Below are 13,326 nucleotides of genomic sequence, written 5' to 3'. Positions count from 1 at the left end.
TTCGTTGTCATCCTCTGCGATGTAGCGTGAAAAAAGTTTGCGTACTTCACACAGACATTATAAACGCGGTTGACACGTTCGTTGATGGCTTGAAGTAATTAGGCCGCTTTCAAAGAGCGTATGTAGGACATGGATGTTCGCTACGTATGACTTGATTAAACCAGACATGCATCAACCATACTATTGACTTCTGCATCAACCCCAGAAAACAAAACGTTATCGGTGCCATCAAAGACTTTTCTGCTTTATTAAACAGAATCTAAATATAAAAAACGATGAGTCTATTGAGTTCCAGCAATGTTTATTTACTGGCCCACCAAGAGAATCTCAAACGAATGAGCCCTAAAACAAGCCGACAATCTGATTTTCAAAATGTATTCAGTGTTGAAAACTGCACAAGTTCTAAAATAGCAATTCTCCTCAAAACTCGAAAAACTTCTCGGATGTTTTAGCCGTCAAATAAGTTTTGTTGCTAGATCTTAAATAGTTCTACTTCGTGAAAATTCGGATCCTGCCCAGTAGCCATTCGAGTCTAGTTTATATACCTAATCAATTCAAGTTTAATGAGGACAGATTAGATGTGTTACGCCTTCAGTCTATATGGCCTTGTCGAACGAAATAATTCCCTTCTTTCGTGTGGGCACTCATATTTTAAATAAAAAACCCATAAAATGTTTCTAAAAACAATACTTAAGGCCGGCTCATTTTGAACATAACATTCTGACCTAGGCACGTAAATACAAATAGCGTCCCAATCAGCCCGAACCCCTTAATAGTAAATTATTTCATTTGTTTATATACGAAATATAGTCGCCCGGGCAGTCTTAGGGTGAAGATATAATAACCCAATGACACATAATAGATTCTGAAGTTTGAAAATTTCAAAATTTCGAATGAACATCTCCTTATAAGAAAAAACCGAATGAACCCTATAGTCTCGACTCCACATAACCTAATTTTCCACTAAAAATAGAGCCTACTATTTCACTCGAATATTAACAGCAAGTGAATGTTTTAGCCATTACCCTATACGATATTCCCTTCCTATTAATCACGTCATATATTTCGTCTCATCATAGTTTTTTTTGTTTGGTGTTAAAGACCCCAAAATCTGTTCCTTCTTAACTATTGACAAATATACCATTACAAAATGTATTTGCCAGTAAGCGGAACAGCTCGCAGGCCATCAGTGGGGGTACGGAAAGTATGGTAGATGTGAAAGATCTCTTACCAAGCTTCCTGCAAAACAGCTTCAACTATTTGTCTCATCACCGTCATGCAGAAAGATGACTTCGCCTTGTCTATCGGTTTTGGTCTGTTGGATAGCCTTGTAGCTATAACAGATCCTTGTTTGGCCCTCTTGTGTTTGTCAAGTATTTCCAGTTTTACGAAATCTTATCAGCCAATTCACGAGCATCTTGCTTTGTCCTACTTCAAAAGCGTTCTTAAGCTATCCTTATCGATCTCGGATGACCAGCCGGGCCGAGATTCATCCTCCAGCTGTAAGACGAGATTGTTGAATTTCGCAAGCCATTTTCCAATTGTCCTCTAGAGCGTCGAGTCCAAAGTTTGCAGACCAAATCTGCTAGAACAGCCATTTGACCTGGACAAAAAAAATTAGACATTGGACGCATAATCTCATGGTGTATCGAAGCAAGTAAACAAACGAAGGAGAACTAAAGAAAAATATAAACATTTGAAAAGTACTATTATTTGTGGACTAACTTGGGATTTGTGGCCATTCAGTGAACATTTGAGACTTATCAAGTTCGATTATCGGATTATAATACATAGGACAGTTGACGGGAAAAGAACTAATGATAGACTTTGTGATCATGTGTAAATGCTTTCATATTTATACCAACCCTGACCTGTTCAGCAGGGCAGTTGATAGTCTCTCGTTGCTGCGCAGGCGTCCAATGTCTGTGCGGCCTGACAATAGATGCCGTTTTCCTGTCAAAAGCTTCCCGTAAGAGCTAACAACTGATTTATCCCTGACTCGACTTTTGACGTGAAGTCTTCTCTTATGAGTTTCAAGCAACACATACACAACGGTGATTGCTGCATAAATATAAGATTCGTTATTAGCTAAACGCTTTTCCTTATATTTACAAAGTTCACTTATATAACATCACCGAAATCATAATTATATAGCGCAGTGTACATGTACGTTCTTTCGGAGAATTGTGTCGAACATGCAGCGTCTGTGAACGATGTGAAATAACTCGCGCCCCGCCTTTTTTTTGTTCAATATTTGTTCCCATATTTCGATAAAATGGGGCGTGCATGGCGGACAGGGCCTAAGCGAATACACAAAACTGTACAAACACTCTGAGCAAACTAGGCCAAATAGTAAATAGTCAATAACAGCGGACTATTTGCTGTTTGGCCTACCAGCCGCACTTATATTTTTAACAATAACTGCTTTATTTTACAATAGAATGTGCGATTACTAATCGGTTTATAATCGAATCTGTCCCAACAAGGGGAGATAGTAGAGGTTAAGTTAAAGTGATCATTTGATGCGTTTCCTTTCTATACAATTTACGCATCTGAATAATAATCTATATTTAATTATCGAAAGTTCTTTTCATGACACAGGTTATAGCTTAGATGTCGTAAGCGGCCAGAAAAAAATAAAATCTGTAGCTAAATTTGTGTGTTAAAGTCATTTAAATTCGAAGCTTATCAGCCGTGCAGTTGTTCAAACCTGTTAGAGGAGGGGTCTTAAGATTATGTTGGCGAGAAGCCTCGTCATTCAGTTATTTTTCAGACTAACCCTTACAAAAATTCTTTTAACTTTTAAACTTAAATAGGACATATTCATAAGTGGGAACAAAGAGGACAGAACTTGCAGCCCTGGTTTAAGCTGGATTTAATATAAGGTACTGATCTGTTTTACTTTTAGATCACTTCCACGAACTCCTTTTCGTAAATATCTAGGCTGCTTTAAATAGTGGAATCACCTAACTGAATAAATCAATCAAGTACATCGCTTTTTAGTTGTTGAAAGCTTCTACGCGGCTGAAACACGGCGTTATTGATGTGCCATACTTTATATTGATGTACCTGCAGATCTGACACAATCTAGGTTAGAGCATTGGTTAGTCTCGTATAGTAAACTATATTCTAAAACAGTGGAGTTTTAAGGGTGTTTACTAAGCTCGATTTCTAATTTGTCCACTTTGTCCTGGGGTGGTAGGGTCAGAAAGGACCTTTTAAGGCTTTTGCAAATTCGTATTGTGGTAAAATATCCGTAGCCAGTCCGTGGATAGCTCAGAGCCCCAGCTACAACGTAAGCGTAATACCTTCAGACTGTCTCCAGCCGCTTCTGAGTGATTAAAAAAAAATTAAAAGAAGGTTTATTTTGACTCGCGTTTCGATACTTTCTATTTTGAAGCTCTTGAAGAAAACTAAAAGAAGAATGAGAAAATATGACAAAATAAGGTTTAGGTTATTATTCTTAAAGGAGAGCAAATAACAACGCTAATCCTTAGGTAGTGTTCGTATTCCTATTCGCTTCGAGGCTTGACAAAGTACACAGATACATTAACTCTGTACGGGGGCAAAGGCGAGCAAAATTCCTAAGACTTACTTGAAAAACCTTGAGTAGGAAGCACTGGAAATTTAAACGCTGTATTTTAAAGCATTTAATTTGTTATAAAGTGAATGCTTGCCGCTTATTTGATGACGTTTCGTTAATATTTGTAGGCCAATACGTCAGCGTTGCATCATCGTAACAGGTTCTTTATTAGCGTTTACCTTTGTGGGTAAACGGTGCTCGAAGCGGTCATATGGACACCATTCAGATGTAGCATCTTATTACCTCAAGTAATTTACGAAATTAGAAAGTTGTGCCACTTACTCATTAACTTAATGAAAGTGAAAGCAACGCATAACTTTTTCTAGACTAGACCGATCCAAAACTTCGCTTTAATCTATTTTTTACCTTATGAGTGACCGACCGACCTTATGAGTGACCGACTTTACCAGTTGGGTCGCCATTTGAACGTAATTTTCTTTTTGAATCGAGACGATGTTCAAAATGGTGATGACAATAGCAGCTTGTTGTCAAAAACTGGCCACAGTAAAATTTCAGAAAGCTCCTTGATAATAGAATGTATTAATGTATCCAAAGCAGGCTACATTGTAATGGTTGCACATTCCCTAAGGAGCCATACAAAGTACCGCTTCTGATCGGAAATTGGGCCTGGTAAACAGGAGAACGATCACTAGTAGAAAAACAAACTTTACTCTCGGTCGATTCTAGCCATTCCCCCTGTTCCGAATAGACGCGATTAATTTGTCCTAGTTGTAGCGGATTTAAGCAAGAGTCTTGTTTATTGCAAATGTTATTAGTACTTGAAGAAACATATCGTTTCGTTTTGTTCTTACCAGAGTGTGGATGGTCTTTTCTACATTAGGTAAATTCGCTGCGACGAATCAAAATTGTTACTTTGGTTCTGTCCACCATTATACCATATAGTGAGTATACAGAATCTTCGTGAACGGAAGTAATTTCGTGTGGCCTGCACTAGCTTCGTATGTTTTCGATGCGCACCTATGTAGAAGCGACTTGTCGTCAGTGTATATTATTAATTATTTGAGCCTTAGAATGTAGGCAAACCTGGCTATGTAAAGCCTATTTTTCCTCAGTGGGAAACATTTCCTCACTCCAGCTTACCATTGTGCCTAACATAGTTGCCACATCACGCAAAAAGTTCTTCAATACAAAGCGTGTTACCTCTGACACATGTGTTACGGCAATAGTGTTGAAGTGCCAATCCACAACTAATTTCTACGGTAATTTTTTCCGGGACGATTTAATTCGACCGCGATGATGATGATGGAAAACTACCTTTCATAGCTAATTATGACATGAGTTAAATACAACACTAAAGCCAATCAGATATAGACGGATGCCTAAGGTAGTATATCAAAGCCTAGACAATGTTGTGATTAGCAAAGGATAGCTATGTATGTAGAATTTGTCGTTTACAATCGTTGCTGTAACCGAATAAAAACCAATAGCTTCCGTAACCGGTGCTATTGTGGTAACTTTTTTTTTTTTTTTTTCTCATACTAATGCTGTTACTGGGCCAATACTGATGGGCATATTTACTTATCTCAACCCGATAGTACATGTCCTTGCTTAAACAGCAAAGAGAGCAAAAAGTTATCTGGTAATTGTCACAAAAGTCATCTTTGTACATGCTGTCGATATAACTCCTCATGTAGTCTTCATTCTGCGTGTGTGAAGATGAAGCGAAGGATGTCTTGTTCGCGAAAAGAATCTGGACGATTTAAACGTAAGTAATCATCTTTTCGACAGTCAATTACCGTAATCATTTTTGCGCATCATATACGCCAATTGAATAGTATTCCATAAATCTCCGTAACGTTACTGAATGTCTTTGGGATCATTTATTTCTCTGCTCTTCGTCCCCGATCTCATGCTTGTTATATCCTATTGTATTGATCATTAATCTTTTTTGCTTCATGTTAGCTATTACCATATCTCAATGAATGTGGCTTATAGTAGTAGTGGTACGTCGGGATCACATTGATCCTCTTTACAAGCTTAACTTTAACAATATTGTTCTCTTTCTTCAATGTTGTCGACAAGGATACCGTTTACAGTTATGCGGTAAAGCCGTACACAAATAAACGTGTTGTCCTATAGAACGCATAATAACATGTAGCTTATCAAAATTTTTACAATCATAAAACCTAATCCTGCGAAATACACTATCTGAAGTTTCGCTCGTATACACTTCGAGACCCATGGGGGATGATTTTACTGCCATCTCTCGTGAAAACTAACTCGAATGAATTACGAAATCGTGTAATGCGTCAGTTATTTAAAAAAACAGAAGTGATCGTGCATAGCTTAACCCACCGCTCTGATGCGGCGTCCGTTGATTTTTACTAGATCTGTCACATTTGGATGAGGCAATCATTAAATGGTTACTCCGATCATTGTTTACCTACTGAACTGCCAAAACAACGACATACCCATATTTTGCCATGCATCTTCCATATCACTAATCACTAAAATACGCTCCTGTTAACACCTGTTACCTGTTAGTAATGTAATCAGATATGATCTGACTCTCAGGCCATGGATAGACAGTATTCTCATAGAGCTAACTTGGTTTAATGTTTTCTCCTGTGTAACATTCGTATCTGTGATCAGTGTACTTATATTTTCGAGGTCCTAAGTAGTTCTATTTGCACTTGCCGTCGTTTGCACATAGCCGTAAAAAGTTCGTACGCTGTTTGTGGTAAAAATCGTTTGTTAGCTAAAATAGGAACATACCTTTGTATGTTTTTCAGTGGTTTTCTATTAGATGCCTGAGGAAAGCTTGTCACGTATTAACATGCAATAGGGCACGCCATGAGACATGTGGCATTTACTAACTTTGATTTTGTTTTTGCGATACTTTACAATATAGATATTTACATTCATTGTTAATTAAACATGAAGGACAAATGTGAGGCTTATTCCCATATTATAAGGAGAGATCAGTGACTTCCCACCAATCTGTTGATCTGATTGGCGACTACTACTACTACTACTACTACTAGTATTATTATCAATGATTAAGTAGTTTCCAGTTCGAAGCTAGACCTTGCGATTCCCTCCATTGCGAAAGACGATTGTCGAACCAAATCTGAAGTAGAAAAATACAGAAACGATCTTTCAATACGTAAATTCCGTCTGAATCCCACTTCATTGACAGGCGTTACTACAGCCGGCAGACTAAGCCATCAGCGTCCATGTTGCCATTATCGCTTAGCGTTTTTCGACACTGACCAAATACGGTGCAGGAGTGATATGGACACAGTTAGATCGTACAGTGAATCTTTTTTTAAAAAACGATACGGATACGTTTCTTTAATTTATACAATCCACGTCGTAAAATTTCGAAAAACAAAAAATCAAAATGCTCAAAAATATCACCAATAAATTTCTATTAAGTGGTTGTTTTTCCTTTTTTTTTTTTTTGCGAAATTGGTCATTGAAGCCTAACTTACAAACTATAACTAGCATACAATTATTCGTACGGTGATTATTCCTCATGCTGATTCTATGTTTCCGTACTTGGTACAGTTTCAGACAAAACATATGCTTATTTCACTAACTATCTTTGACTCCGTAGAGCACTTCCGAGTTACTGCAGCTATACGTTATAAGCAAAGGTAAATTTCGCTCTGTCTACGTGTCATTCAGAGAGGAAACCTATGATTTCTGCAATTATCTTTCACAAGTCGTAGCATAGATCATGCGACCAAGACCGTTACCTACGGGCTATAGCGAAGCATTTAGCTGCTCTGCAATGGGCGGAACTACTTCGGATCTTTCCCGTCATCTGAAGGTGAAGACGTTAAGAGCATTTATTTTTTTGATATGCCTTCTTCGCTGAGTGACGATATAGACACGATTCTGTGCATGACGTGCAGCTAAACAGAACTTTGAAAAGTCCTAAACCGTCTTGACATGGCTGCAATCTAAAATCCAATGTTCGTCTATAGTTTTGATAGAAATTTCGGACTAAGACCTATTCAAGGGTATCGCCTGTGAAGGCCTTACAAAATAATTCTAAAATGGCAACGATTAGGACAGGCGGAGCAATAAGTGCTACAAGTTAAGTTGTTACAATATTGCCAGTAGCATTCAACCACACGCGTAATGATCGTCGACCGCTTTTATCATCAATTTGATCGCTTGAAACGACCTGATCGCTGAATATGTTTACGTTAGAAACTGCATCTGGACAGCTAAAGGGCTTAATAAATTTTAACAATTTGAATTAATAGAATTACGATGTCATTGATGTCCATATAGCTACGCCGACTGATAAGTATTTTTGCGACAGATATCGCTATAGCGGCGTCGGATTCGTGTTATCGATACTACAGAGAGTTGTGATGTAAATGAAGAGCGGTATCGTATTAATCAGGTTCTCTTCTAGCACGAAACAGTTTTGATAAACATAGTAAGACGCGGCACAGGGCACTATATCAGAGATCAGACGAAAACAAAATGAACTCGACAAGCACCTGGTGATCCTATTAAAAGCATTGGTTCGTGCGCATTAGCCCTGTAACAATGGCCTTAAAACAAGCATTGAGACCATATGGTAATGTTGCGACCACGGAAGCTTGGTTAATTAATGGACAAAGGCCCAGTTCCAAAAAGACGCAGGTGCGAGCATATTCGACATGGCTCAACTGTTTGACTTCTACATATTTATTTAGTGTTATTTTAAAAATTGGCTTTTTTGCACATAAGAAAGGCAATACAAAAGCGATGTTTGCCTACCCTGACTGCCTGCACCGGTAATCCGAGTTCCGCTGCTATGATAACGACGTCGGCGATCTGAGGATTTTTATCCCGAGTGAAAAAGTCTTCTAGTCTATTTGCTTGGGCAGAGCTAAGAAATGGAAGCTTTGCCTGAAGATCGGGACAGCGATGGGCATAGATCGCCGTTGTCTCTGAGGTCATTTTGTCCTCACGTGTGTGGCTCTAAACGAAGACAGCTCAATTAGCCGATATTTCCTGACTGAAAAATTTACGGTCTTCTCATTTCCAAAGTACTATGAAATCTTGAATCTTGGCAAATAGCATTGTTAGCATTTAGCCCTGTTCTCCGAACACGTTACCTAGATTCAAGCGATATATATTTCGATCTAATATGTTGCCTGAAAAAGCAATGAATGATATTTCAATAAAGATCAAGGAGTAAAGAGAATAGTTACTAACACTACAGTTACGCGTGTTAAGAGATGTAGTGCCTATCAGTCCTGCTTGGCCTAGATGGCATTGGTATTTTGAACGGTCAGATGAAATGCCGTACCGATATATGTTGCCGAAGTGCACCAACTGCAACAAAAAAGCATGCTCACACGATTTAAATACCAAATTTTTTATGAAAGTTTTATTTCTAAGGCAAAAGTCACTTGCTCTATTTGATTCTATACGTAATAAGCACTCAAAAAACAATGGAGCGCGCTTTGCAGATTGCAGATTGAATGGTATAAATGATAAAGTAAAGGCTGGAGTAGGCGAAGTTTGTACTACGACCTTTGTCGAATGCCACTGGTTTCGTAGGGGCTCTTTGAAGCAGCCTGTAGCTCTGTCGGTAGCCCAATGTTTGTTCCTGATTATCAACGCCTCAGCATCACATAGTGGACCATGAGGCGCAGTCTCGTAATCTATCAGAGAACGCTTTTTGTTCTTCTACGATCCCTTTCGTTTGCAGGAGAACCTAAACAAAGACAGTGATCGAATCGTCTTTGACTTTCTTGACACGTCGCCGGACCGTGCTAAAACGTTGAGCTGCGTTAGATCTGTAAACAAACAATAATAATGATTAGTCTCTCAACTATTGTAGAGCAACAAATTTCCCCCTTTTCTCAACCTTTCCGACCAGCTACTCAGTGTAAATACCTCCACCAATTGGCGCACATATTCATGAAGATCAAGCAGTATAATTATTCAGTTAGTCTCTTAATACGTTTAGATTTACGTAGTTCAGCAGCACGCAAAGAACGTAGCTGCGGACTGCAGCTTACAAAGATCTATAAATTTACATGACGAAGAGTGGATTATGTAATGAGGAACAGCTCACTAGAAGTAGCTGGATATTATCCTTACACCTTGCATGATAAAATTTCTTTATTCGCGTAAATTGCGTTATACCCATTTGGTGTCGGGACCATCTTATAGCTAACACTTAGAATTAGCCCAGGCATAACGTGTGTTTTTTTTTTAATCTAGTAATAGCCTTTCTCCGATTTCGGCGCTTCCTTTTTGCCCACCAAAAATGTTTGCGCAAGTACCCTGCGTAATCCTTTCTAGACAATCATAGGCCGAGTTACTGGTCGTCGGGGAGGTCTGTCGAAAGCGGAAAAGTGTACAGACGCAAAGATGTCGCATGCCCCCGTGTTAGTTGCTGTTGTGTTGTTTGTCGTCGGACTGTAAGTGTTCCCGTTCCACTCGTCGCCAACGATGCGAGTCAGAAAGAAGCTAGAATATAATCAATCAGCCGGATCAGACGCCGCAGTCCCGACTACTCGGCCCACGCGGACATTTGCTGCTCGTCTACGAAATGCCATCACTGGACAAGACAATGACGATGAACAGGCAGAACTTTCGCCAGCTAAGAACAGCCTGGTATAAGCGGGTGTTATCGATGCCAATGGGCACCCCACCGAGCAGCGAGTCTCGTCACTAATGCAATAATGCGTCGTTTACCAATGATAATCCATTATGTAAATACGTGCTTTCCGTACATAAAGCGTTTACCCTCGCATTGATATTAATAACAACAATATATAATGCAAGGCGTTTACATGACGTACTAACGTTTATAGTATTTCTATCGCCACAATGGCTTGTTGTCGTCGTTAACGATATCGTTGAATTATATAGTGTTTCTTGTTATTATGTATATGCTTCGTGTCATTAGCTGGGAATTCTTTTACACCAGAAGCAGCGTTGAATTCGACCTCACCGGTGTGTGGGTTGACGATTCTGGGTCCACAATTGTGGCCTCCTCGTCCCTTTCCTGTCGCACGGCAACCGGTTCATCTTTTTGCACAGCAATGAAGAAACGATACTTTTAATGATCATGGAAAAAGTCGTACTGCTGCCTCCGATAATGATGTCGGCGATGATCACACGACATCGTAGTCCCACACACGACTTTTAGTAGGATATACGTATAAGCTTGAGCGTCGCCCTTGATCAAGTACCCTCGAATACGTCGTGCGCACCGGCTACATTTGCATACGTATTCACATGAAGCTGCACCGAATCTGAACTCTTGAGCCGATAAGTTGTTGTGCCGGCGAAAGCCGAAGAAACAGTTGAAAAATGAATCAAGCAAGCAGATCCCATATAAGCACGGTATCGGTACCAAACACGTGTGAAGTCTTTGTAAACGAGCACACTTTGTATATAAGCATTTGCTACTAAGTAAGCACTGAGATCATCTATAACACGCGGTTGATAAACCTGGTCTAATTTGATGATATCATATTGATGTTCTGATAGGCGTTCGCCTCCGCGAAATGACAGATTCCGTTATAAAAATATGTCCGAGGTTTCAGTATGGGGCCCGTAGGCTTTTGCGAGGCCAGGGCCAATTCTGCTTTGTCCTACGTGTCCAAGGGCATAACTACGTGAATTAGTCAAAACGAACAAGTAAAATGGGCTACTTTTTAAACAATAATGAAGATGTACGTAAATTCGTTATTCCACACATAGCTTTGGATTATTGAAATCTGAGCACGCAGTAACTACCCATTGAGTCATCACGGTTGCAATTCCTGTACTCTTGAACTTAACTTACCCAGTAGAGGAAATCACCTGCAAACTGTGTACAGGCACACAAGAAACTGTTGAATAGACAATATCAATAAACTAAAACGAACTTTAATTTCGAATGTATAGTTGCAAACTGCCGCTGCTTATAATCAGATGCAACGAACTTTGCTGTGCGTCCAAATCTGAACCTTTTTTTGTAAGTTGTTTTATAACTACATTTCAACAACAACAACAACAAATAAACGTTTCAACGATTCCTTGCATGCGCTACAAGTGTTATTCCGCTAGGCCCTGTATATTTATGGTAACCCTCACTTATCGCGATGACAGCTTTGATTCGGGCTCTGAAAAACTTCCAGGCCTGTCTCAAATGTTCCCTTCCAAAGGTGCGGGCGCCTTCTTGGTAGCGCGGATTACCCCTTTGATCTCACTCAAGAATCCCCTTTCCATAAAAGGCTCAAATCTGGACTGTTTGACGGCCATATGTGCCCATTTAAGAAGGGGCTCGTACTGTTAAGTAGGAAACCCTGTACTAATCGGCTTATGTGAGCCGCAGCGTTTTTTGGTTGAGAGACAAATGGTAAGACCCTCCAGTTGTCTTAGACACTCTAGCTATTATCCACAGTCGCAGTTAGTAAAACATATAGATGTAAACTTCTTTAATGATACGGTCGTCTAAAAGAATTATGGTGGCTTTTTTTTTGAGAAACTCTTATGAATTCATGACATATACTTCGAGCTCCCGTGACACGATACACATCGAATTTCTCAACTAACGTCCCAGCACAAATAGTAAAATGGATGACAGAATCAAATGGCTCTCGACTCCGCACTGTTTCTCTTTTGTAAACAATTTCCTTCTGTGCTGCATCCGGACCTAGTTCTGCTCCTGGTGCGGCTGTACACACGTTTAGGGTGTCGAACACTGTTAACTTTAGGTAACCGAATGGGTTTACATTCTTGGTGGAAGTTTGTTCCGCATGGGTACGTTACATAATAGTTTATATTCGATAATAATGTGCTGCCTTTCGCCAAGATGAATTGGTTATTTTGTTCTAGAAAGAAACGATTTTATGGTTCGAAGAATAGCGGATGGGCCTATATTCGCTACGACAAAGCTTGTCCGAACATGAAAGCCCTACGTTATATATGTTCACAGCTTTATAGTATCGAAGGCAGCGTCACTACAAACAATAAAACGGATATTATTATTATAACAGTAACAGCCGTTCACACAAGTTTCCATGTTAATATCCGATTAAGTATATTAGAATTGAAGAAACTATTCCACACATATACCACAGTACACAGCACGATAACAGTCGATAGAAGGACGGAATTGCCTGACAGCATCTGAGTGCTAAATTGTCTTCCAGCATTCAAATTAATATTAAGAAGTTTCATTTTTGAATGAAATCAAATCCTTGCAGGAATAATAATTTCTTTGTAGTGTACTTGTCCATGTTACCCCGTTATGTCCTGTAGCGTTCAAGTTACTTCCTACTTTGTCATCGCCTCTATGTAAAACGCCTAGCGAATTAACAAGACATTTATAGTATATAATACACTCGATCCTGGACCGAAATTGTTCGATCGGCATCTAGTAAAGTTGAGCTTTCTATCATTTCTACATTCTCTCCTTTATATCTTCTTATGAGAGTTTAATGCCGGTATAGATTCAATCTATTCAACTTCGATCCTGGCCCATATCGAATTTTATCTACACGGTTTTTCCTTCCACAGCTGAAAGCGTTCCACATCTGAGATCGTAAACAGGAGCCACAGTCTTTCCATGCTCGTGCCAATTCCGCCGAAAAGCTAAATCATCATTACGGCAACGACACATAGTTTCACTTTTCATTTGACAAACTGACCATCATAGTAACCTGTGATAAAGATACTCACATCGTTTGTTTCAGAGTACCCGATCCACTTCAGCGTCCGTTGTCACTTTACGAGGGCTTTTGCAATCGTGCGCTACCGCTGGCTTT

General features: G+C 39.4%; 1 protein-coding gene across 1 annotated transcript; it reads right to left on the bottom strand.

Moving 5' to 3' along the window:
- Window positions 1-216: 216 nt before the first annotated feature.
- Window positions 217-9,241, bottom strand: LOC111270878 (uncharacterized). The gene is made up of 6 exons (XM_086972673.1): window positions 9,086-9,241; window positions 8,768-8,887; window positions 8,327-8,530; window positions 6,632-6,674; window positions 1,872-2,061; window positions 217-1,603 (listed from the first exon to the last, which is right to left on the bottom strand). Exons 3-6 carry the CDS (start codon window positions 8,507-8,509, stop codon window positions 1,549-1,551), a joined length of 471 nt encoding a protein of 156 aa, XP_086828799.1. The 5' UTR covers window positions 8,510-8,530; window positions 8,768-8,887; window positions 9,086-9,241; the 3' UTR covers window positions 217-1,548.
- Between the last annotated feature and the right edge of the window lie 4,085 nt (window positions 9,242-13,326).

The sequence above is a fragment of the Varroa jacobsoni genome, unplaced genomic scaffold (assembly GCF_002532875.2).
Source record: "Varroa jacobsoni isolate VJ856 unplaced genomic scaffold, vjacob_1.0 contig00166, whole genome shotgun sequence".
NCBI lineage: Eukaryota > Metazoa > Arthropoda > Arachnida > Mesostigmata > Varroidae > Varroa > Varroa jacobsoni.
Note: the sequence above shows the minus strand (reverse complement) of the source record. Positions and strands in the feature narration are given on the sequence as shown.

Coding starts and splice junctions, on each gene's coding strand:
- LOC111270878 (XM_086972673.1), bottom strand. CDS start 8,509: ATGACCTCAGAGACAACGGCGATCTATGCCCATCGCTGTCCCGATCTT. Junction 6,675..8,326: donor TACCGGTGCAGGCAGTCAGG/GTAGGCAAACAT, acceptor TTTCTACTTCAG/ATTTGGTTCGACAATCGTCT. Junction 1,604..1,871: donor TCAACTGCCCTGCTGAACAG/GTCAGGGTTGGT, acceptor TTTTTTGTCCAG/GTCAAATGGCTGTTCTAGCA.